The sequence below is a fragment of the Capra hircus genome, chromosome 25, assembly GCF_001704415.2.
Source record: "Capra hircus breed San Clemente chromosome 25, ASM170441v1, whole genome shotgun sequence".
Lineage (NCBI taxonomy): Eukaryota > Metazoa > Chordata > Mammalia > Artiodactyla > Bovidae > Capra > Capra hircus.
The window spans coordinates 38,844,389-38,869,588 of record NC_030832.1 but is presented as its reverse complement, the minus strand read 5'-3'; the positions used below and the strand labels follow the sequence as shown (position 1 = coordinate 38,869,588).

The 25,200-nt window shown below is 48.4% G+C and overlaps 1 protein-coding gene across 1 annotated transcript; it reads left to right on the top strand.

The window, feature by feature from the left end:
• Positions 1,811–25,158, top strand: LOC102174532 (radial spoke head 10 homolog B). The gene is made up of 19 exons (XM_005697888.3): positions 1,811–2,155; positions 4,024–4,099; positions 6,157–6,225; positions 7,991–8,164; positions 8,370–8,455; positions 9,060–9,180; positions 10,423–10,599; positions 11,596–11,755; positions 12,369–12,490; positions 14,835–15,024; positions 16,373–16,487; positions 17,677–17,756; positions 17,857–18,005; positions 18,533–18,640; positions 19,568–19,711; positions 20,366–20,491; positions 21,876–21,969; positions 23,220–23,418; positions 24,396–25,158. The coding sequence occupies exons 1-19, from the start codon at positions 1,899–1,901 to the stop codon at positions 24,562–24,564; spliced, it is 2,616 nt and encodes an 871-aa protein (XP_005697945.1). The 5' UTR covers positions 1,811–1,898; the 3' UTR covers positions 24,565–25,158.

Genomic DNA, 25,200 nt, shown 5'->3' with positions numbered 1-25,200 from the left:
TCAGGGCAATTAGCAGAGGAGGGAAAACCCAGGTCACTTGGGTTCCAGATTACTACTTTCTCTCCAGTGTTCTTGTCTGGAGAATCCCAGGGACGGGGGAGCCTGGTGGGCTGCTGTCTATGGGGTCGCACACAGTCGGATACGACTGAAGCCACTTAGCAGCAGCAGCAGCAGCTGAAGGGCGAAGCACGTGCCGCGGCCCCTTTAAGATCGGGGCGGGGCGGGGCCCGTGGTTGCCTGGAGACCGCCCGGTCCGGACGCCTTGCTGCCACTGTCCCGGCCGGATCCTCTCTGGGTGTCCACCGAGGTGAGTGCCTCCAGGGGTCCCGGGGTCCCAGGCGTGCGGCCCTCTTTGCGCCGCGGCTGGCCTGACGGCCAGGTTCGGCTCTTCCTCGGCCTCCGAGGACCCGAGCCGGTGAGCGGTGGGCGGGGAGGGCGGAGGAAGGGACAGGACCGAGCTGGGAGCCTGGGCCCAGAGAATTCGAGCCCCTCTCGTGCTAAGGAAAGTGAACGGTCCTAATACAGCCTCAACTCAGAGAAAGCAGAAGATACGCCAAAGTTGGTAAGAAACAGACCAAGAGAAAGGAAGTTTGCTCTATTAGTAGTTCAGACTTCGGTGATGGGGGAGCGGAAAGCCTGTAGTAAAGACAAGTTTAGAAGCCTCAGCGGCTTGCTTGGCTGACAGTCCTGATGGGGGTGCAGGGCTGGAAAGGGTGATGGGGTTTTGAAGGAAGAGGGGAGCAGGACCATGTTAGTGAGAGCAGAGCCTGGGGGCTTGGGGGGAGTGAGCGGAAATCAGGTGACCAGAGAGTGCCAGGCAGGCAGAGGGCGTGGGGCGGCCACTGCCCACCTCAGGCACAGGAAGAAGGGTCTTGCCTTGCCTTTCTGGACTCACCTCTGCCTCCTGCTTGATGTACTGGGATGTCTTCAGTGGGGCCAATTTTGGGGGGCCACGAATACTATGGCTTTGCAGCCCCACCCCTCAGCTCTGGGACCTTGGGCAAATGATTAACACAAGGTTTCTTATCTGACATAGGAGGCCTCAATGTATTTTCATGCTGTCCCAGGGAGTAGGTAGCCAATGGCTGCAAGTTTGAAAATAGGAAAGTGACAGAATAATTGATTTTGTGCATCATCTTATTTAATCCTTATAAGCAGTGCAGTTCAGTTCAGTGGCTCAGTCGTGTCCGACTCTTTGCAACCCCATGAATCGCGGCACACAGACAAGTTACTATTATTCCTGTTTGACATCTGAAGCAGAAGGACCATTGGGAAGGGAACAATGCAGAAGCCTGGGTTCAGCTCCTGAGCACTTTGCCAGGGGAACGTACAGGGGGGCTTTTACAGTATGAGCTGGTGGTAGGTAAGATTTTAGAGGTTAGGTTGATACTTTTTTCCCACAAAGGGTTGCCCTTCTCACTGGAACACTCTTTGAAAAGAAATGATAGATGGTGGTTCTAATTTAAAAAATCTTAGGACAATGCAATATTGAAATTGCATTTTATAACTTGGTGATACTTGATCCTTGTAATTAATTTTTCAGGCTGTAGGAAGAGAATGATAATGACATTGGGGCTGTAAAACTAAAGTTGTAGGGACTTCCTTGGTGGTCCAGTGACGAGGACTCTGTGCTCCCAATGCCAGGGGCTCAGGTTCCATCCCTGGTTGGGGAACTGGATCCCATATGCCACAACTAAGACCCGGCTCAGCCAAATCCATAAATATAAATAGCTTTTTAAAAAGACTAAAATTGTAACGATGAGTGAAACCCTCAAGTATTCAGAGACATAATTTTTATTTTTCAGAAACTCCCCAACTCCTTGAAACACACAGCTTTCAACTGAAGGAGTCATTGGATACTTATCTAAATAAAGTGAACCTTAGGTCTTCTAAAGGCCATGGTGAAAGAAAAGAAAAGAGCAGATAAAAAGGGGGACAAGTCCGCCCGTTCTCCCTCGTCTCCCTCCGATTATCCAGAGTTTGCCAAACAAGATGGCAGCGCTGCTAGGCAAGACGCGTCGCCGAGTGCCGCGCCACCACTGGACGTGCCGCTCAAGGACCCGGCAGGCAAGAGAGAGGCCAAAAGCGACAATGTGCCGAATGAAGATGCCACCCAGTATGAAGAGCCCGTTCTGACCAAACTCATAGTAGAAAGGTGATTTCTTCCTTTCTTTTAAATGTTTCTTTCTTTTCTTACTTGGCTGTGTGGGGTCTTAGTTGCGGCAAGTGGGATCTAGTTCCTTGACCAGGGACTGAGCCCAGGCCCCCTGCACTGGGAGCCCGTACCGAGTCTTAGCCACGGGATCACCAGGCAGTCTTGACTTTCCTTTTTTCTTGCACGGTGATTTAATGAGCTGCCTCTTCCACATTCCCGTGTCTCCGACCTCCATGCTGTCTGTCCTCTGTCTGTGGATGATCTCTTATTATAGCTTTACTTCGCACCCCACTCCAGTCCTCTTGCCTGGAAAATCCCATGGACCGAGGAGCCTGGTGGGCCGCTGTCCATGGGGTCGCTAAGAGTCGGACAGGACTGAGCGACTTCCCTTCCTTCCTTCTATCTCCTTAGACGACTGTAAACATCTATGCCTTTGGCATTGTTCCGTCTCCGTGAGTTTTTGGTTCATTTTTTTTAATGCCCTACTAGACATCGTCCACTGATCTTGCGTCCCAGGGCAAAGACTGCAGGACTTGAAATACCACAGTCAGGATTTGAGTCTTAGCTCTAGGATGCCAGCCCCATCGCCGAACCTTTCTGAGCCTCAGGTTCTTAATGGGGGGAAATAAATGAGAATTCGCACTTTAGAAGGTTTCTCTGGATGCTGCTGTTTCTCTCCCAGCTGTGGGTTCATCCCTTGGTCCCCGTTTCTCCCAGGCATCACCATTTCCCTACATCCAGGCCTGAAGTCGTAGAACTAATCTCCTCATCCTAGGTTTTCTAATATTTACTCTTCTCTGGATTCTTGGAATACGCCCACTGTGGTCAGGGCTGTTCCAGGTCCATTTGTTTTCCACCTCACTCACCTCAGAGCCTGGAGGTGAGCAAGGTGATAAAGTCACACGTTATCAGTTTGGAACTAAAAATCTGGGCACTGTTCTTGGCATCTCCCTTGCCCAAAGCCAGCACATCAGCAAGCCCTATTGGTTCTACATCCAGAATATATCTTTAAAAAAAAAGTTTTAAAATTATCATAGTGAAATATACATATTTTAAATCCTTTTATGTGTAAATCAGAGGCATTAAGTACACTCTCCACGTTATGCAGCCATCCCCACTGTCCATTTCCAGAATGTTTTCACACCCCAGATGGAAAACTGTCCGGAATATTCCCAACGCTTTCATCTCTCTCACTGCCCACTGCTCCCTCCCAGCAGCTCACTCTCCCCCCGAGTCTGTTCTCTGAAGCAGCCAGAGTGATCTTTTTAAGATGTAAGTCTGGTCCTGTCCAACCCAGTTCTGAAAACCCTCTCATGATTCCTTCTAGAGCTTTGTACTTAATGGCAAGTCTTTATCTCAGCCCACCTGCCTGCCCACCCAGCTTCTGCCTCCCCTGGTCTCCCTCCCATCACTCCCCTCCTCAGTGTGGTCCAGCCATGCAGCTGAGCTTGAGATAGCGGGCTCTTTCCTGCCTCAGAGCCTTGGCACCTGCAGTTCCCTCCTCCCAGGGATCCTCTTCTCAAAGTGCTTTGTTACCAGGTAACCTCCTCCTCATTCAGGGTCGCCTTCCCCGACCATTTCTTTCACAAAAATTGAATGTGGTCTGGAATTATTGTGTTCATTTGTTTCCTTTTGATTGTCTCTCCTCTTTGGACCATAAACTTCTGAGGGCAGGAACTTGTTCACAGCCCAAGCCCCAGTGCTCAGAAAGGGCAGACACACAGTGGTCCTGGGGGCATGGGGGTGATGCTTGTTGGGGGAACATGAGAGATCGTTTGCACGTCTTCACTGATACTGCTTTTCTGTTATAACCCCCAGTCACTGGCGTTTCCTCACGATTTACTGCCTTGAGCTTTATGTCATTGCAGCTACGAAGGGGAGAAAGTCCGTGGACTATATGAGGGAGAAGGGTTTGCCATCTTCCAAGGAGGCTGTACCTACAGGGTGAGTTACACGTTTTGGGACTGGGCAAGGCAGACAGTGTGGGGTGATCATCTTAGATTTGCGTCTTCGGAAACGTCCTCCGATTCCAATTCCAGAATACTTAATGCTGATTTTATTGTGAACTCTGAGTACATATTTTAAGGGAAATAATCGTTTTAGATTTTTTTTCCTTCTCCCAGTTTTAGATTTTCTTTTCCTTTTCCTGATTTTTATTTATTGGACAAACAACATTAAGGTCACTAAAGTAAATAACAAAGAGTAAAATTGAAATCCCAGCATCCTTTTGCCATAAATTTTTTCAGTTTTCTGTGTCCCTTTTATTTCCTGAATGGATGAATCGGTATTTTTACGTGGGCGTGTTGATTTTGTAGATAACATCTTGAATCTTTTTTTTCACTTAGGACTACATTGCTATATTGATGTATGCTTTTCATAAGTTAAAAGTTTGTGGTAAAATGTACATTAAATTTACCATTTAAGAAAGAAGATTTAGTATTTTTTAGTGTAAATTTCAATAATGTTGGGCTTCCCTGATAACTCAGTTGGTAAAGAATCTACTTGCAGTGCAGGAGACCCTGGTTCCATTCCTGGGTCAGGACGATCCGCTGCAGAAGGGATAGGCTACCCACTCCAGTATTCTTCCCTGGTGGCTCAGCTGGTAAAGAATCCACTTGCAATGCAGGAGACCTGGGTTCGATCCCTGGGTTGGGAAGATCCCCTGGAGAAGGGAACGGTGACCCACTCCAGTATTCTGGCCTGGAGAAGTCCAAGAGGGGTTACAAAGAGTCGACACCACTGAGCGACTTTCACTTCCGTAATGTTAAGTCTGTCCACCTTCTTGGTCAGCCGTCATCTCCATAACTTTTTCATCTTCCCAAACTGAATTGAACACTAACTCCCCATCCCCTCTTCCATAATTAGTATTTTAATTATTGCATAGTGCTCTGATTTAACATTCAGAGCTACGCCACAATTGTTAGATACTTTGGGGGTATTTTGCGGTTTTTTTTGTGCGTGTTTATTCATGAGGCTACAGTGGAGGTATTCATTCATTCATTGAGATTATCTAAGAAATATGTGCTTGTTGTAGGAGAACAGATTTTTTTGTAGTTGAGGTCAAAAGGCATGGGTTTCAATACCCTGATTTTTCCCCTTAACGTGTTTCTTGTCCTGTGTAGTAAAAAACCCTTAAAAATGCCATTTATGGGAATTCCCTGCCCATTTAGTGGTTAGGACTCCACAATTTCACTGCTAAGGGACCAGGTTCAGCCCCTGCTTGAGGAACTAAGATCCCATGAGCCAGGGAGTAAAGCCAAAAAAAAAAAAAGGCCATTTATTATGGTTGAATAGTATTCATTAAAATGTCCCATCTGCCTTTGGGATAAATACTTACAATTTCCAATAAGAGAAAACAAAAAATGTGACACTGAAAATGTCATCATTTTTGATATCCAGATGATGGTTTAATCAGTTCCGTCAAGTCTAGATGGAGCTTCCCAGGTGGCTCAGTGGTTAAGAATCCACCTGCCAATGTGGGAGATACAAGAGACTCGGGTTCGATCCCGGGGCTAGGGAGATCCCCTGGAGAAGGAAATGGCAACCCACTCCAGTATTCTTGCCTGGAAAATTCCAAGGGCTGTGGAGCCTGGCGGGTACAGTCCATGGGGTTGCAAAGAGTTGGATGCGACTGAGCGACTGAGGACATCTGGTGTAAATAATTTTAAAAAAAACCTTTAAAGTTTGAAATGCAAAACCCAAAGCATATGAGTTCTTTTGAATGGTAGTTTTCCAACAGCTTAGTTAGGAGAGGAAGGCTGAATTCAGAGCTCAGTTTAACAACTGCTTAGCACCGCCTGGTGTCAGTTTTAGGGACCTAGGTTTTTCTGGACTCCTCAGATCCTTTTTAGAACCAGATGGACGCCAGTGCGGTGCCAGCTCCCAGCTGAATGCTGTACCAGCATTTTGTGGAACACGGTTCCCTTTTAAGAGCTGAATCTCTGGGTGGGAGTTATATGAAATCAAAATTGGGCCTGAGGCTTTGTTGTTCTGTTTTGAAGGGCATGTTCTCCGAAGGACTCATGCATGGACAGGGGACTTACATCTGGGCTGATGGATTGAAATACGAGGTAAAGTGTATAATATGTTGCAGTTCTAAACTAACTATGTAATTTAACGGTAGGTTCCCACAGGTTCTTAGCTAGTATCAGGGTCTTCCCTGGGCGGTCCAGTGGTTAGGACTCTGCATTTCCACTGCAGGGGACCTGGGTTCGATCCCTTGTTGGGGAACTAAGATCTGGCCTGCTGCATAATGCAGCCAAAAGGAAGAAAAAAAAAAGCGAGTTTCATAAAAATTGCTCACCACATGGGTTAAAAAAATCCACAAACCAAAAGAACGGAGGTGACAAATAAGTCGTTATTCTAGGGGCCCCTCTGGAAACTGTCACCAGTTTCCAGTTCTGTCTGTATATTCTAGAGATATTCTTCAGCCTCTCCCACCTTTTTATAAACAGAGGTACTTTATTTACTTACTTTTTATTTACTTATTTGGCTGTGCCGGGTCTTAGTTGCAGCCTTTGGGATCTAGTTCCCTGACCAGGGATCGAACCCTGGCCCCCTGCATTCGAAACTTGGAGTCTTAGCCATTAGGCCACCAGGGAAGTCCCAGAGATAGTTCATTATACCCTCTCTTCTGCCCCTGTGTTTTTCTAGAGATCAGATCACATCCATTGGCTGAGATCAATCTATTTTTACTGGCTACTAATGTTCCGTGATATGGGTTTCACGTATCCCATCTTGCTGGGCTGAGGGGAGTATGTATTTTTAGATCGGTGTCTGCACAATGTGGGTGGGCCTGAAACGCTGCTCTGAAAATCACAGTTGCAGAGCTGCTAACGCCATGATGTTTATAAGTCGTAATGAAAGTATTTAAAACGGAGGGCCTAATGCACATACTCAAACAGCCCCAGGAGGGAAACAGGCATGTCTGGGCCAGGTGGGCAGCTGAGTGGACTGGGCAGCGGGAGACGGGGCTGGGCAGAGCGAGGGAAGGGCGTCCTCCGTCACCATCATGGAGGGAAGAGAGCACCCAAGGTCCAGGGCAGCAGAGGATTGGGTGCCAACTGCCATTTCAGGCCAGGCTTTCCCAGGAACGCATCTCTTCCCCCAGACCCTGCTGCCTGGCCTGGCCTCTGGTTCATTTATCATCTCTGGAAGGTCAGGTGGGGCTGATTCCGGTAGACGTTGCCCCCTCCAACATACACACCAGCCCAGTCAGGAGGGTTTACGGGCAGGGTTCCTGCTCTCCCAGACGCGTCCTCAGGAAGGTCCCTGGCCTCCTGGGATGTCTGGTGAGATCTCACCTGCAGAGGCTCACGTTCCTGGAGAGGAACCCGAAGCCTCCAGGCTGAGATGTGCAGGAACTCCTGCTATGCACCCCTCCAGGGCCCCGACCACAGGGGATTATCTGAAAGGCACCCCTGGGGCAGGCAGTCAGCTGATGTGTCTGCAGAGTGTTGGAGTTTCCACCGGCCATCACTGAGCCTGGCTAATGGTCAGCATCTCCTGGGAAGCAGTGAATTAGTCTCCCTTGAGGCGGGTTACAGAGTCCAGAGTTGCCAAGGCCAGGCTTGGGAGGCGCCCCTGCACCATGTCTTCTGCCGGCTTCCTGGAGCTCTGTTGGCTCACAGCCTTCCCGGTCGTTCATTCCACCTGGGTTTCTGCTCGGTGCCGGGATGCGGTGAGGGAGGCTGGGCTGTGCAGGGACGGGAGGAGGGGGCTGGGGGCTCAGGGGTTACTCAGCCTTTGCCTTGGGAAAAGAGGCCGGCGTGGTCTCTGCGTCTCCAGGTGAGGGATCTCCCCGCTTGCTTCTTTCTGATGGCCGTGTTGCCACAGGGCGACTTTGTGAAGAACGTCCCCATGAACCACGGCGTCTTCACGTGGCCAGATGGCAGCACCTATGAAGGAGAGGTGGTCAGCGGCATGAGGCACGGATTCGGCATGTTCAAGTGCAGCACGCAGCCTGTGTCCTACATCGGCCACTGGTGCCACGGCAAGAGACACGGAAAGGTGGGCGAGGCAGCCACACACGTGACCACGTCCTCAGTCACAAACCGGAAGCATGAGCCCGGTTTTACGTCTTACCGAAGATGTCGTAAGGATGACATCTCCACATCCTTCAGATGCCCTAAAATCATACGCTTCTATCTTTACCTTTTTCAAAAACCAGTTTTATGAGGTTTGATTTTTTTTTTAATGGTATTCCTTGTTCTAGGGCTCCATTTATTATAATCAAGAGGGCACCTCTTGGTATGAAGGAGACTGGATATACAACATCAGAAAGGGCTGGGGGATAAGATGGTAGGTATCTGCGGTCTCCTCCCCTCCCCTGCCATGTTTCCGGTGCTAGCGAAAAGCATTTGTGGCCCCAGATAGCTTTTCCCTGAGGCTATTTAAAGATAAGGTGCAGAACTTACAGAGAATACATTTGCTGTATAAGCAGGGTGGAATATTTAGATTCAGCTGATGGAGCCAACTATTTTGGGCAAAGAAATAAAATATCTGGGGCAAAATGTTAACCAATATTTTGGTTTCAATTATTTTAATTAAATATTTTAATTTTAACATTAACCAAAGTATTAACCATAATAGTATAGGGAATTGTTTTTAAAAGATTAAAAAAGAAAAAAGCGCTATTCTTATATACTTTGTCAGATAATTAAATGATCAAAAGGTTTTATACAGTGACCTATTCTCCCCCCACCCACCCTCCACAACCCCCACCCCTGGGAGAGATGCTTTTGCAAACCTCATGCCTGTCCACTGAATTCAAATACAGGGAAGATTGTATGGGCACAAGGGCTGGATTTCTTCAGAGGTGTTTAGGGAGAAAGTTTAAGATAAAGTCCTTCAAGGTAAATGAACATGAGATAACCAGTTTTAACTGTTTGGTTTGTGGCCCTAGTTACAAGTCCGGGAACATATACGAGGGTCAGTGGGAGAACAACATGCGCCACGGGGAAGGTAGGATGAGGTGGCTGACGACTAACGAGGAGTACACCGGTCAGTGGAGGCACGGGGTCCAGGTACCGGCGGGTCTCCGCAGAACACGCCCAGAGGCGGGGCTTCCCTGGTGGCTCAGCGGCGAGGAACCTGCCTGCAGTGCAGGAGACCTGAGTTCGGTCCCTGGGCCAGGAAGATGACCTGGAGAAGGAAATGACAACCGACTCCAGTGTTCTTGCCTGGGAATTCCCACAGACAGAGGAGCCTGGTGGGCTACAGTCCATGGGGTCGCGAAGAGTCAAACACAACCGAGCCACCGTGTAACAACAGTAGCAGCAACCCAGCGGCAGGCGCTCTGCTGACTCTCAGCCCGCGATTTGTTTCTTGGGTATCGATCGTGTGGCAATCTGAAATTCAGGCAGTGTTAAATTTAGAAACTCTCGTGATGATTACTCGACTAAATCAGCCTTTAAACAATTTTCAGTTTTCTTTTCCTTTTTCTGTTGCTTGGCCATGCCGCCTGGCATATGGGGTCTTAGTTCGCTGAGCAGGGGTTGAGCCCATCCTCCTTGCCGTGGAAGTGCAGAGTCCTAACCGCTGGACTGCCAGGGAAGCCCCTAAATCAGCCTCTTTTTTTAAAAAAAAAAAAAATTACTAACGTGTAGTTGATTGACAGCTTTGTGTTAATTTCTGCTGGATGACTTAGTGATCCAGTTATCCACGTATACATACTCTTTTCCATTGTGGTGTATCACTGATGACCGAATATAGTTTCCTGTGCAGTACAGTGGGAAGGTGTCGTCTGTTCATTCTATAAGTAGGAGTTTGCATCTGCTAATCCCAGACTCCCAGTCTTTCCCTCCCCTACTCCCTCTTCCCCTTGGCAACCACAGGCCTGTTCTGTGAGTCTGTTTTGTAGATACAGTCACTTGTGCTGTATTTTAGGTTGCACATATGATCTATATCGTACGGTATTTGTCTGTTTCTTTCTGGCTTCAGTCCAGGTCCTGTCATCTCTAGGTCCATCCATGTTGCTGATGGCATCATGATTCCGCTCTTTCTGTGGTTAAATCAGCCTTTTAAAAAGCGCTGTTTTGTTAGCATTTGCTTTTCTCTAAAGGTCTCGCACGCAAGTTGGGTTCTTTGACTGGTAAGTTCATCAGTCCCGTGACTCCTGTGAGGACGGAGTCTGTGCGACCCCAACCCCCATGCTTTTTGCCCCTTCCCATGAGCCCCTGTATTTGATTCATACCTTATTTGAATAGATTCAGGTACAAAGAGGAAATGTTTTGAGTATTTCTCATGGAAATTTGCCTTCTTTTCAGAACGGCCTTGGCACACACACATGGTTTCTAAAGAGAATCCCCTACTCCCAGTATCCTTTGAGAAACGAATACGTAGGAGAGTTTGTGAACGGATATCGCCATGGCCATGGAAAGTTCTACTATGCCAGCGGAGCCGTGTATGAGGGAGAGTGGGTCTCCAATAAAAAACACGGCATGGTAAGTACAGACCTGTGAAGGTTGCATCTTGAAGGTTATGTAAAGGCATGACTTTCTCTACCTAGGAAACTGTATTAGCCGTTCTGTGTAGCCTAGCTTACCAATTTAAGATGATTGAGTGTGTGTGTTAATTGCTCAGTCATGTCCAACTCTTTGTGACCCCATGGACCATAGGCCACCAGACTCCTCTGTCCATGGAATCTTCCAGGCAAGAATACTGGAGTGGGTAGCCATTCCTTTCTCCAGGGGATCTTCCCAACCCAGGGACTGAACCTGGGTCTTCTGCGTTGCAGGAAGATTCTTTACCATCTGCACCACCAGAGTAATTTCTAACGTATCATCAATTTCTTGTATATTTAGAGTTTATTTAATTAGGCTGTGGTGTATGTGTGTGTTAGGGTGGTTTTGGTTGCAAGTAACAGAAAATCTAGCTTAAATCTTTCTCTTCCATCCATCCACGTCTCTCCTACCATGTCAGCGTCACTATTATGCTGTTCCTCCCTCATGACTGCAAGATGGCTGTTGTGGTTCCAGGCTTCTCACCTACATACCCCACCAAGTAGAAGGAGAGAAGAAACTTCTTTCACAGACATTTCCCACACGTGTCTTTAGCTTTACTGAGCTGGATTGGGTCATTTGCCCACCTCTGAGTCAGACCAACTATTGGCCTGGGTGTGACAAATATCAAGATAAGTCCCCATTCTGCGATAGGCACCTCTGCTGGTCATTATTTAATAAGCCACGTTCTGTGACCTAGGGGTGCTCAGGGTTATGGAGAGATGGTGGGGGAGATACAGAGAGAGGAGAGGAAAAGGGGACTTGGGAGAGAGGACCTACGCTGTGACTTGAGACTCTATGAGCCTGACTCTGTGTGAACTAAGTGCAGATCTTAACAAATGAAAGCCTACCAACTGTTGAAAAGATATTGATGTAGATTTACCAGTGGTTTCTAAAAATCTTTCCCTAAGCTGCAAACAGCTGTCTTTCTCTCTGCAGGGCCGATTAACCTTCAAGAATGGGCGTGTGTATGATGGCCTGTTTTCCAAGGATCACATAGTGGTGTTTCCGAATCTGGACGGGGAAGTGATGAGCTACCCGAACTCGCCTTCAGAGGGTGCCTTCAAGTGCCAGCAGTGCAAGCCCTCCATCAGTGCTGGTAGGAGCGTCCGCTTCCAGCTGGAGGGAGGCTGACGGGTAACAGTGCATCAACTTAAAGTGTTAGTTGCTCACTCCTGTCCGACCCTTGGTGAACCCATGGGCCTGCCAGGCTCCTCTGTCCATGGAATTCTCCAGGCCAGAATACTGGAGTGGGTTGCCGTTCCCTTCTCCAGGGGATCTTTCTGAACCAGGGTTTGAACCCTGGTCTCTTGCATTGCAGGCAGATTCTTTATCACTGATATCAAAACATGTACCTAATATTTCAGAAGAAAACACAAATTTCCTGTGAGCAACTGCTGTCTTAAAAATATATATATATAAAAGATTTATTTATTTGGTTGTGAGGGGTCTTAGTTACAAATGCAGGATCTTTTGTTAAATTGGGACATATGGAATCTAATTCCCTGACCAGGGGTCAAACCCCGGCCCCTTGCATTGGGAGTGCAGAGTCTTAGCCACTGGACTACCAGGGAAGTCCCCACAACTGCCTTCTTGTAGGTTTTTGAATACTCTTATGTCACATTTTTACAGAAAATCATTTTGACATAACGTTTGAAACATTTCAATATTGCTTTTCACAATTATCCCCTGTGTTTGCCTTCATTTGCTAGAAATCATGAGAAAGCTTGATGGCAATGAAAGTAATTCCTTGTTAGGCTCGAGCCTCGAGCTGGATCTCAGTTTATTGCTGAAAATGTACCCTGAGAGAGACCAGTCAGAAGAAAAGAAGCAGGTAAAAACCTTCTTTGTTAGAAATATATATATATATATTTTGGGCTTAAATCTGAGCAAACTCTCCATAGTCTTGGGGAGATACTGTTGATGACTGCTGTTCTGTATCAAGTATTTTTTATACACCTGGGAGTCACTTGGCTTAAATATCCTCTCATTTAATTTTCTAGAATCCCATGTGAGTGAGCCGGCTTCCTGAGAAAAAGGAAGTTCGGATGAAAGGACCCCATGAATTACCCAGAGCTTCCCTGGTGGCTCAGATGGTAAAGAATCTCCTGCAATGCAGGAGACCTGGGTTTGATCCCAGGGTTGGGAAGATCCCCTACAGATGGATAGTGGCAGCCTGCTCCAGTATTCTTGCCCGGAGAATCCCGTGGTCAGAGGAGCCTGGCGGGCTACAGTCCATAGAGTCACAAAGAGTAGGACACAACCGAGCGACTAACACTTTCACTTTCACGTTTTTTCCGCGGGTCAGTCAACCCCTGCCCCTCTGGCTTGGTCTGAAGGCCAAGGCTGTGGTCACCTCACTCTGGAGGACATTAATTCTGCTGTGTGTTGTCATAGGCTTCTGGGATTCAAAAGAACTTCAGACCCTTAGAAATTATTCACAATGTCGAAATACTTAGAGAAAAAATTATGTGTAGCTGGACCTCGTTTCGTGAGCATGTGTCTAATCCCAACCAGCTGTTTACACCTGAGGATCGTGGACTGTGAAGTCCAGCCCGCTCTTCAGTTCTCCAGAGCTCAGCTCAGGCACTGGCCCTCCAGGCCGCTTTGTCCTTGAATCCGTCTCTTGTCCCTCCCTGACTCTGTTCTGTAAGGAGACTTCCTTCCTGTATATGTGTCTTGTGATATCGACTAGATTTTCAGCTTCCTGAAGAAAATTCCGTGTCCTTTGGAGCAGGGAATAGGGCCAACTCCACTTGCTTATCCAATCGAGTTGAATTTCCAAAGGCAGGAGTTGATGCTGAGAGTGATACGTGCCTGATGGAGCCGCCCGGCTGGGACTTCCCTGTCTCCATAGGGACCCCAAATCCCAGTCTTCACATTTTCTGATGTTTTTGTTTTTTTCAGAGGGAGACGCATGGGACTCAAGGTTTGGGGAAACAGGACACTGTGTAGGCTGCAGTTTTGTGGGTCTGAGGAGTCTGGGGGCAGCATAAGGCCACTGAGGGCCTGGGGAAAAATGATAGATGGTGAATGGCGACAGAGGGGGTGGCGAGCAAAGCAGTGACTGTGACTGTCGCCTATTTCAGGCTTTCAGCGTTACGAGGCGTGTTAGCTGTATGTTTTTCTGTCTGCTGTTTGTCAGGTTAAGGAGTTCCTTTCTATTCCTAATTTGCTGAGGGTATTTATCATGAAGGGGTGTTAACAATTTTTGCCAAATGGATTGGTATGATTATGTGGTAGGATAAATTACACTGATTGAGTTTTCACATGTTGAACCAGCCTAGCCATCGCAGGATAAACCCCACTTGGTGCTGATGTATTCTTCTTTTTTATATATTGGCTCCCTTCAGTTTGCTAATTAAAAAAAAAATCTTTATATTTTTGGCCATGTGGCTTATGGGATCTTGGTTCCCCAACCAGGGATGGAACCCCTGTCCTTGGCAGTGAAAGTACGGAGTCCTAACCACTGGACCACTAGGGAAGTCCCTGGCTTGCTGTTATTTTGAGGATTTTTGTGCCTGTGTCCATGAGGGATATTGGTGGGTGGGTGTGGGTGTGTGGGTGTGTGGGGGTGTGTGGGTGTGTGTGTGTGGGGGGTGTGTGTGTGTACACGCTCAGTTGCTGAGGACTTCTGTGCCTGTGTCCATGAGGGATATTGATGTGTGTGTGTGTGTGTGTGTGTGTGTGTGTTTGTACACACTCAGTTGCTCAGTCGTATCTGACTCTTTGCGACCCCATGGACTGTAGCCTGCCAGGTTCCTCTGTCCATGGGATTCTCCAGGCAAGAATACTGGAGTGGGTTGTGATTTCCTCCTCCAGGGGCATCTTCCTGACCCAGGGATCAAACCGACGTCTCTTGCATTGGCAGGCGGATTCTTCACCCCTGAGCAATTCCTCTGTAGACAAGAGACTTTTGTTCCTGCCGTGGAGATGGGATGAATCAGGGTAGAATAGGACAGAGCTATAGGAAAGTAATTCCACTTTCTCATTCAGAAATTGCATGTTACTGACTTTGGAATGGTTAGGGCAACTATAACATTCCCTGAGCTCTTATAGTGAGCAGTAAGAGGTGAATGCTACTACATGTTTGACCTCGTTTAATTTAGAAAGCAAGTTTTCTTTTACCGTGGTTCTTATCAGGTCAGTTGAAGATTCGTGTGGTTTTCTCTTTTCAGGTAGAATATGCTATCTTAAGAAACATTACAGAATTAAGAAGAATCTACAACTTTTACAGCAGCCTGGGCTGTGACCGCTCCCTGGATAACACCTTTCTGATGACAAAACTTCACTTCTGGAGGTTTCTTAAAGACTGCAAGTTCCATCACCATAACATAACCCTTGCTGATATGGACAGAGTGCTCAGTGGTGAGTATTCCAGGTCCTTCCCGTCTGTTCTAAAGGGTCGTATAACATCTCAGCACCTTGAAACCAGTTAGGAAATGTTGAGGGAGCGAGGAAGGCACATGTCTGGAGAGGTGTTCCAGGAAGCAACATGTGGGCTTGTTCCCAAGGTGCTTAAAATGCAACTGAAGACAGAATCTAGTGAAATAACAGCAGTAGTCGAAGACCATCCATAGCAGGGTCAGCAAAGTGGGTCCATGGGCAAAATCCAGCCCACTGGGTGTTCTTGTAAACAAAGTTTTATTGGAACATAGCCTTGTTCACTTGTTGATGTCTTGTCTGTGGTTGCTCTTGCCCTGCAGAACCGGACCTGAGTGGTTATGGCACAGACTCTCTGGCCCAGAAAGCCTAAAACATTTACCATCCGGCTCTTTACAGAGTATGCTAGCTATACAGGTAGCATACAGGACATGCACGGTGATGCCCTTTACCGTGTCCGTACCCACCAACCCCTGACCGTTTCCTTGAAAACCCACCAAGCCTCAGTGACTCATAATTAAATATCTCTGTGACAGAGCATGCTGTCCTATACATATGCATATGTCCTCTGGTCTGTAGTTTATATATATATTAAAAAAACACCAAATTGTAAGGTCAGAAGCAGAGAAGATCAGGGAGGGCTTGGAACAGTCTAGAAGGGGCTTTAGGTAATTTTAGGTTGGGCTTGATTTCAGGTTAAAAATTTCGTGCAGTAAAATTAACAGTTTTGAGGGTTTTACTCCCTATAGCTGAACTGTAGGAGGCAGGTTCGAAGGTCTCAAATTACCTACTTGATAGAGCTAATATCAACCCTGGTGGCTCAGATGGTCAAGAATCTGCTTGCAGCATGGGACACCTGGGTCTGATCCCTGGGTCAGGAAGATCCCCTGGAGGAGGAAATGGCAACCCACTCGAGTATTCCTGCCTGGGAAATCCCATAGACAGAGGAGCCTGCAGGGCTACAGTCCATGGGGTCACAAAGAGTCGGACACGTTTCAGCAACTAATACATGTGCGTCAAGCAAATCTATGGGCGGCATTTACCAATGGCATTTGCTCACTTGGTGTTCTTTGTGTGTGTATCAACTGCAAATTTTAGTTTTTGAAACAGACTTCAAACCCATTAAAAATTAGCAGCATTAATCACGTAGCCCGCCAGGCTCCTCTGTCCATGGGATTCTCCAGGCAAGAGTACTGCAGCGGGTTGCCGATTTCCTCCTCCAGGGGATCTTCCTGACCCAGGGATGGAACCCACATCTCCTGTGTCTCCTGCATGGGCAGGTGGATTCTTCATCCTTTCAGCCGTCACGTCCTCTCCAATTTTCTTATTTTAGCCAATAACGACATACCAGTGGAAGAAATTCACTCTCCATTTACCACATTACTTTTGAGGACATTTTTGAACTACCTCTTGCAGCTGGCTTACCACATTCATCACAAAGAATACCAGTAAGTTCTCCTTCTGGGCCCCTGTGTAGGATGGGGGCGGAGCGAACCGTCACGATTGTCATAATATTGTTCTCTTTCCTCGGATATTCATGATTATTTTTCGTACCCTTGAAGTATTAGAAACAAAAGTTTCTTACAAACGTTAGCCACCCAGACCATGAGAAACAAAATTAAAAACTGTGAAAACCCTTCCGATGCAGGTCACGTGTCAGTATTGCAAATAGCCCTCAAGTTTTTTACTCAGAAATAGTCACCACCAACTCTTCCTTAGAATTTCCTGTCTTTCTCAGAACAAATTTGATACTGCATCTTTTTTTTTTTAATAAAAGCCTTTGATTTTGAAATAATTGTGGACTTTCAAGAGTGTGGCCAAGTTAACACAGAGTATTGGTTTATAGTCTTCATCCTGCTTCCCCAAATGATTACGTCTTACAGAATCACAGTGCACGTCTTAAAATGAAGGAATTAACATCGCTACCGTTTGATTAACTGAATTTCAGAGTTTCTTAGGGCTTCCTGAGGTTTTCACTTGTCTGTTCCAAGACCGAATACAGGGTCGCACCTTGTTTCGTTGTCCTGTCTCTGTTCAGTCACCAGGTCACGTCCAGCTCTTTGCGACCCCACGGACGGCAGCACGCCAGGCTTCCCTGTCCTCCACCATCTCCCCGAGCCTGCTCAAATCCATGCCCATTGAGTCGGTGATGCTATCCGGCCCTCTCATCCTCTGCCGCCCCCTTTCCTTGTCTTTAGTCTTTCCCAGGATGAGGGTGTTTTCCTTTGACTTGGCTCTTTAGTCCCCTACAACTGTGATCTTTTTTTTTTTTTTTTGGTCTTTTATGACCTTGACACTTTGGAAGAATATTGATTGGTTATTTTGTGAAATATCCCTCAATTTTGCTTTGCTGATGTTTTTCTGTCATCACCCTGAGGTTATGGGTTTGGGGGAAGAATACCGTCATATCAGCGGTGCGTGACAGCAGTCTGTCTCATCACTGGCAGTGTTACCTGTGAGCACGTGACTCAGCACTGTCAGCCAGGTTTTCTAGAGCAGACTTACTGCTTTCCCCTTTCTGTGCGTGGTCTACTTGGCAGAGAAGCCAGTCACGAGGTCCACCCGGCCCTCTGGGAGCGGGGGACTAAGTTCCATCTCCTGGACGGAGGCGTGATGGTGGTTTCCTTTTAACCGCAGAGACCGAAGCCCGTCGCTCTTTCTGTGCTTTAAAAAAGTGATGAATGAGAACATCCTCCCCAATGCCTGCCGTGTAAAAGGTAAATACAGAACCTGCAGGATTACATGGACCTTAACTGTTTCCCATGTCGAGTTCTATAATCATCATTCTGAGTGTCGGTGTTTCCACTCTGTCTTCAGGCCATTTATTCTGCGAGGCCCAGCGCACCCTCTATTCAATGACTTACGTGGACAAGTGCTGGGAGATCTACACAGCGCACTGCAGACCACACGCAGCCCCTCCCCACGAGCTCACCATGAACATGAGACACTTCCTCTGGATGTTGCGGGTAACCACTCACGGTGGAGCGTGGCTTTCTGTTTGTAGCTGTTTTGAGTTTTAATTTAGGAAAGGCAAAATAGTCTAGCTGTGATGTGCAAGGAACAAGTGAGTAGTGCACCTGGGCTGTCCACGCACAGGTAGGACTGTAGCATGCTAAGGCTGATGGGAAACTCTGTGGATGAGCGGCACCGGTCCAGGACTGGGTTTCACTGTGGCGTAAGCGAGCCAGGAAACTGCCCCAGCTCCCCTCCACACCCCTCAGCACACTGTCCATAGACCTCTTCTCCGGGATGTTCAGGTTTCCAAGGGAGGAATTCTCCTAACTCTTCGAGCCTGGGGACATGAACCCGGCTTTCCGGGTTCTTAGGACAGAGTCTGGAGGGAAGGGTCAGTGTGGAGGGAGGGCCCTGCCTACATGCATTTTCCCCTCATTCTCATCTTCAGCGGGACTGTGACATTTTTAAAAGTACATATATATATATATATGTTTGTAGTTAGCAGCCATTATGGTTTGATTGGCTGTTTCTTTTGCAGAGCTTTAAGATGATAAATAAAGAATTGACAGCAACCAAGTTTGTGGAGGTCATAGCAGAGGATAACCCTTCCATGTATGATGGAATCGACAGTAACTTTGAACTTGAGGTTTGTAAAGCGGTGTCACGAACGGCCCAGGTCCAACTCAGGCTGTTTGTTCTGCCTTGGGTACCAATGACCAAGATCCTGTCTCCAGCACAGCCGCCTCTCTGAGCCCAGGTCTGACCACCCGGTCACACCCACCAGACTCCTGCCTCTGAACATTCGTACTCAATGCACACCTTCCCCCACGTTCTTTTTTTTTTTTTTTTGGCTTGTGTAAGCCATTTCTTGCCTGTAGTTCTGAAGGCTGGCATCAGAAAGCTGCTGGTGGGCCTGGTTCCTGCTGCGGGCTGTGGCGAAGGGTCGGCTCCAGGCCCCCTTCCTTGGCCCGTCGTGGTCATCTTCTCTCTGTGTGCCTGTCTCGGGGCCGCGGTCTCCCTCTTCTTATGAGGATGGCTGCCATACTGAACTGGGGCCCACCCTAGCGGCCTCAGCTTAGCTTGATTATCTGTAAATCTGAGGATCCTGGGGCTTAGGACCCCCAACCCCTTTTCCAAGGAGGCGCAGTTCAAACCACAACAGTCTTCCTTTCCCAGTCTACCCCTTACCAACTCATGTGCTGCTTCCGTGCAGAACACGGTCATGCCGTCTCAGGGTCTCTTAGCCTTTCCGATGTCAGCTGTCACGGGTGCCACTTCTCTCGTTGTTCAGGAAGAGAGGAAATACTTCTTATAGTGACAGTCCTCAATGAGTGAATATGCAGCAACATGTTCCCATCAGATAGAAAAGTGACTTAGAAACCTAAGGAGAGAACATACATCCTCATAGATCTCTTAAAGGCTGTAGTTTTTCTCCAAACCGGTGTGTTCCTGTGGCATCCGAGTGCTGAACAAGGTGGCGTTTCCTGGAGGATAGAGACAAACACCCAGAAGAGCCTCTGGCCCACCTCGAGTTGTGTCAACATTGACCCTTTTATCTTTTCTTATATTTCAGCTGGTTTTCCTGGAATTCTTTGAAGCTCTATTAAGCTTCGCCCTCATCTGTGTTCCTGAGCCAGCAACTAAATTCTGTTCAGATTTCCCAGACGATGACCTGTCTGTTAACAAAGCTGGAAGCACTTACCCAGTGACAGCGCAGGTAACAGATAATATCTTAGAATTGACAGAGTAAGGAAGGGCTTTATTCTGGAATGGTTAAACCGTCACCAGAACTATCTTGGGGTTTTGTAACCCTTCAGGAAAGAACTAGTGAAGTCTTAAAGTATTTATTTATTTATTATTGAAAAAAATGTGCTTATTTATTTGGCTGTTGCAGCATGTGGGATCTAGTTCCCCAGTCAGGGATCGAACCCAGGTGTCCTATAATGGGAGCTCAGAGTCTTAGCCACTGGACCACCAGGGAAGGTCCCTTACGTTATAGAGTCTTAGCCACTGGACCACCAGGGAAGGTCCCTTATGTTATTTATTTTGTAAGTTAGGGGAAATGTATTTCCTGGTCTTGACCCAGGAGGCAGACTCCTAGCCGTGCTAAAGGAGCTCTGTCAACAAGCGTCAGAGTGCCTATTGACACCCTCGGGGGCAGGGAGCACTGGGTGGACCCTGAGGCTTACAGCATCTGGGGCGATGGGCACGTTCACTGTCCCAGGTGATGGGTTCACAGGTGCAGACACATCCGTACTTACCGTCACGGCACGCTTTAGGTGTCATATATCATAAGTCAGTTATACTGCATTAAAGGCCTGTGCATCTCCATGGAGACCAGAAGCCCTCTTGTGTGTCTGTCATTGGGCAGGACACCCAGAACAGGAGTCCAAGCGCAGTAGCAAGCCAGGAATCCGACATTCAGTTCAGCAGCACCAAGTCATCTTCGAGCAAGTTGGGTGTCCTGCTCGACATCAGCAAGATAAGGAAGTCAGAGGTGTGTACTGACAGGCAACCGGGAAGACAGCCGAGGCTGCGGCATCGGCCATGGGCACGCGCTGGCTGTGCGGTGAGGGCGCCTCTGGGGCCCGGGGTCTGGCAGGAGCAGGAGGCCTGTCCTCTCGTGGGCTTCGCCTTCTGGGGGAGAGAGGGAAGTGGTGGTACAGGGACAGGAGGCGACGCCTGCAGGGCGCTCAGCCGGTGCCACGCGCTTGCCAGGGTCCTGCTCATCCAAGGCCCAGACGCCCGGTGGGTGCTGCCGTCAGCTCCAGGGGGCAGCTGAGGCACAGAGAGGCAGGTGGCTCGCCCAGCGTCCCAGAGCTGCTGAGCAGCGGCGCTGGGGCAGTCCCGCTCCAGGGTGTGCCCCGCCACTGCAGTGCTCTCTGCTGCTTCACACTCAGGCCTCGGGGGTGTGACGAGAAGCGGGGTGGGCGGTGGAGGCTGAGTGACAGGGTGGGCGGAGGGGGGTCTTGGGAGGAAGTGACCCCTGAGCGCAGCTGCCGGTCAGCAGAGGGAGTCTGTCCTGCGTGGAGGCCCTGAGGCGGGAGTGGGTCTGGGTGGCTGGGCGGGAAGCGTGGCAGCCCGGGCAGCCGCGTCGGGGCGGGCCAGGAACGTGCACCGGGGGAGGCAGCGCCCGGCCGGGGGCGCCCGGCTGGAGAGGGACGGAGGCCCGTGAGCAGGGTGGCCGGTCAGCTCCCGGCCGCTGGGCTGAGGACAGACCCGTGAGGAAGCGCTTGGGATTATCTGCCCGTGTTTCTTGAGTGCTGCGGAATTTGAGAGGGAAAGAGAAGGCAGGGAGGATTCTAAGATTTTTTTGGGCCTGAAGAACTGAAAGGATAGAGCTGCCATCTATCATGAAGGGGAGGACCAGGGTTCGACGGAGAGAGGAGTTTTGGGGGGAGAACCTAAGGAGCTGGGTTTGCACACGTGCTAACTTAAGGTGCCTGAGGAGATGTGCAAGCCGTGACAGCTATGGGCAGCTGGAGGCAGTTTGGGGTTCAAGGGCGAGATCTGCTGGAGGCAGAGATGTGGGTGCGTACAGCGTGTGTGAGGTGATTACAGCCACCAAGAGGTGGCTAAGAAACATTCTCCCAGCAGACCAGGGTGGAGTGTCCCGTGTTTGGTTTCTTGGGGGAGGAGCCTTCCAGTGGATACAGCAGCTCTGTTCTTCATTTCCTTAACAGGGCCAATATACAGGTTAAAAAGTCAAATTTTATGCAGGTTAAAAACAGTCAAACTAGTGTAAGGATGTCAGCCTCGTGAATCCTTTTCTGATTATTTACGACATAGAAACTTAGTGTTCGTCTATGATGATGCAGAAGCCATAGTTTGCTTTATAATTTCTCTTTTAAATTTAATTTTTTTTTTTTTTTACGTAAAAGCCCAAAATCAAGAAATCTGTAAGTGACGGAAAAACTTCCAAAGTGAATTTTAAATCTGCAGGCAAAGGGCTGACCTTCTTTTTATCTCAAAGTGGTGAGTATTTTAATTCTAGAACCTTGGTACTAGCAAGCTGTTGCTTGTAAATGACATCACGGTTATTAAAAGGTACAGCCATGTCACCACCGCGGGGAGCTGGCCTCGGGGTGGCGGTAGGTGTGGGTGAGGCGCCTGGATCGCTGGGGGCGCCTGTGGGCCACCTAGTGCCTGCGGCTTGCTCTCTCCACGGATTTCCCTTTTCTGGACACCTCATATAAACGGAATCATCCGTCTTTTACACCTGCCTCTTTCACTCACAGCTGTCTTGGGATTCTTTGACGTGGCAGCGCGTATTAGTATTCTGGTCCTCTGTATGGCTGAGTAGTATTCCGTGGTGCGGCTCTTTCCCATTTTTACCTACTCGTCAGCTGACGGACACTCGGGTGGTTTCCAGTTTTGGCTGCCATGGAGAATGCCGCTGTGAACACTGGTGTGCCAGTCTTTGTGGCTGGGTTTTCGTGCCCCTTTGCCCTCGTAGACTCTGGCACTGGCATCAAGGCTCTCCCCATGTCTTCTGCTCTGGGCCCTTCACAGGGGCTCCTGGGGCGGAGGCTGCCCTGCGTTTCCACAGGCCCTGCGCCCTTACTCCTCTCCCATCCCCGCCATCAAAGAGCCCAAGAGCCGAAGCAATAGACACAATCAAAAAACAAATGCCGTCCTGACAGATCCCCAGTCTTACTGATATTACAGAACTATCCAAAGCGTTATCCTCCTGGAATCAACTATTTTAAACACATTCCAGAGTGGGTGTCTGCTGCCTTAGTAGATGTGAAGCTATATTCCTTATCAAGTCAGTAATTTTACCTACCTTCTTACTCAATTCAGAGTTAAAATCCTTTAACGTTTTTTTCTTAAAACTACCTTTAAAGACAGTGTAGTCAAAAGCCAAGAGGTTTTTTTCCCCTTTCTCTGAAAATATGGGAATGTTGTAAGTTTTCTAAGATTTTAATTTTAGAAAACCGAGATAGTTAAGCTATTTTAGAAAAAAATATAGGTACCAGGAGGCCTGAAGGAAGTGTTGACCATCATAGCTGGGGTCAGCTGATGCCGTCCTTGTTCCGGGGGGTCCCTGAAGCATTTTGCATTCCCTTAACACCCACAAGCCCATGAGGAGCACAGCATCACTCTTATGGGGGACGAGGACACTCAGCCCACCACAGCTAGTGACAGAACCGGGAACGGGAACGCACACTCCCAACGTTACTCAAGACTGTATCAATGTTCATTTCAATCAGCCTTTCTTGCAGGGAAAAAAGAAAAATCCAAGGATGAACAAAAGGAAAAATTCAACACATGGATCAGTAATATGTACGTCTTTTTTGTGAACACTCTCTTCCAAGCACATAAACATGAAGAAACCCTCAAGGAGAAAGTAAAGGAAAACAGGCTGCAAAATGAAGCAACGGCCCTTCAGAGGAAGATGGAAAACGAGGAGCTGGAAGCAAGGTAATGCGATAAACCTCTTGACTCCCTCCCTCCCTCCTGGGTTCTCGGTCATCTTTCTTTCCGGTCCTCTGCATTCACCCCGAGCTTCAGGACCAAACAGTTGCATTAAAAGGCTATGATGTCAGGGTCTTTCCTGGTGGTCCAGTGGCTAAGACTTCTCGCTCCCAACGCAGGGGGCCTGGGTTCGATCCTTGGTCAGGGAACTAGATCCCACATGCCACAACAAAGATGTGGTACCACCAAATAAATTAAAAAACAAAACACACACACACAGACACCAGAGTCTACAACTTCCAAAGAGCGGCATGCCCTTGTGTGGGGCTGGGAACCCGTGGCTGCCTGTTCTGTCCTGGCTAAGGGAGCGACAACGCCCTTGTCCCCAGGCATCCACAGGGACACAGCATAACATAGACCCAGACTGCCCTGGGTCAAATCCCAGCCCCACCACTTATTATACCTGGGTGACCTTGGGCAAGGTCTGTCCCCATGTGCCTATTTCTGCCCCTGTGGAGGTAGGGGTGACCCCTCGTAGGACTGCTGTGAGGACCGAGGGAGCCCGTGTTTCTGAAACAGTGAGAACAGTGATTGGGATGTGGTGAGCGTGCAGGCATGGCCGCAGTGTCTAGGCTCAGCCCCACACAGGCCAGTCTCGAGTGCGGATGCTCACCTGTGAAGGGCATCATGAGCCTGCTGGCCTGTGCAGGAGAGCGTTAGACTTAAGAACAGCCGCAGCAGGACTTTAAAAAGGCTGCTCACTAGCCAAGTTGCTGCAGAGACAAGTACTTCGCAAGTCACCTAAGGTGTGTGCAGTCTGAACTGATGAGATGTCGATGGCGTGACTTTTTATTTCAGGCAAAGTGATGACAAACACTGTTGAGATCCAGGTATGGACTACTTTATACCACACAACAGCATAAAAACTGGGTTTGAAATTTCAAAGGAAAAAAAGATACTTTCTTGTGTTTGCTCCTTGTTAGGCTCAACAGCTTGAGAGAGGAAGAGGCCAAAAGACAAGACTACGAGGTGGACATCACCGTGATCAAGGAACCGGTGGATGCCCCCTCCTCGAGTTTCACACCGAGCCCCCCGAAAGAGGACACTGTGGTGTCCAGCAAATCCATCACCAGCAAGAAAAAGAAAAAGTAGATGCCACTCTGTAAACGAGCCACAAGAACAGGCAGCTGTGAAAGGAGGACACCTTGAGTATTTCTTGAAAACTGGGGTTTGGGCCCACTGGGTTTAGGGTTTCTGTGGTCGGATCACCGAAATGCCTATGTTTTGACAGCTTAGCTGAATGAAAATACACACATGGGGGTATTGAATGAGCATGTATTCATTGTTTCTTTTTTCTGAATTAAACATAGCACTGGTGATTAAACTTAGTATCTGATAAAACCTACTAGAAAACAGTGGGAGCAGATGAAGCCCTTTACACGTTTCTGCAGCCCCACCCTCTCCAAGCCTGCACGCCTCCTTTGTCGTGGTGACTGCGCTGTGTCCACATCCTGCCTGTCCTTCAGGTGCCGCCTCTCCCGTGGCCTCTGCCCTGGTCCTTCTCCACACGTTCCCACAGCATAGCAAGCAACGCTGCGCGGACCAGAGGCCGAACAACAAGGATAAAGAGCCAGCGGCATAGCTGGAGGTTACCCAAAGACCTGACGTCTCTGTTAGGAAAGTGTTACAGCTAATAGTCCTGTTAAATTTAAGAGGAGACACCCAAAGCATAAGAATATACCTGAAGCTTCCAAACTAGCAAAAAGGAAGGAAACGATCATCCGACAT

Excerpts from the sequence above, each read along its gene's own strand:
- LOC102174532 (XM_005697888.3), top strand. The coding sequence starts at position 1,899 with ATGGTGAAAGAAAAGAAAAGAGCAGATAAAAAGGGGGACAAGTCCGCC. Across the intron at positions 18,006-18,532 it reads ACTTCCTCTGGATGTTGCGG|AGCTTTAAGATGATAAATAA; the intron begins GTAACCACTCAC and ends TTTCTTTTGCAG. Across the intron at positions 23,419-24,395 it reads AACGAGGAGCTGGAAGCAAG|GCTCAACAGCTTGAGAGAGG; the intron begins GTAATGCGATAA and ends GCTCCTTGTTAG.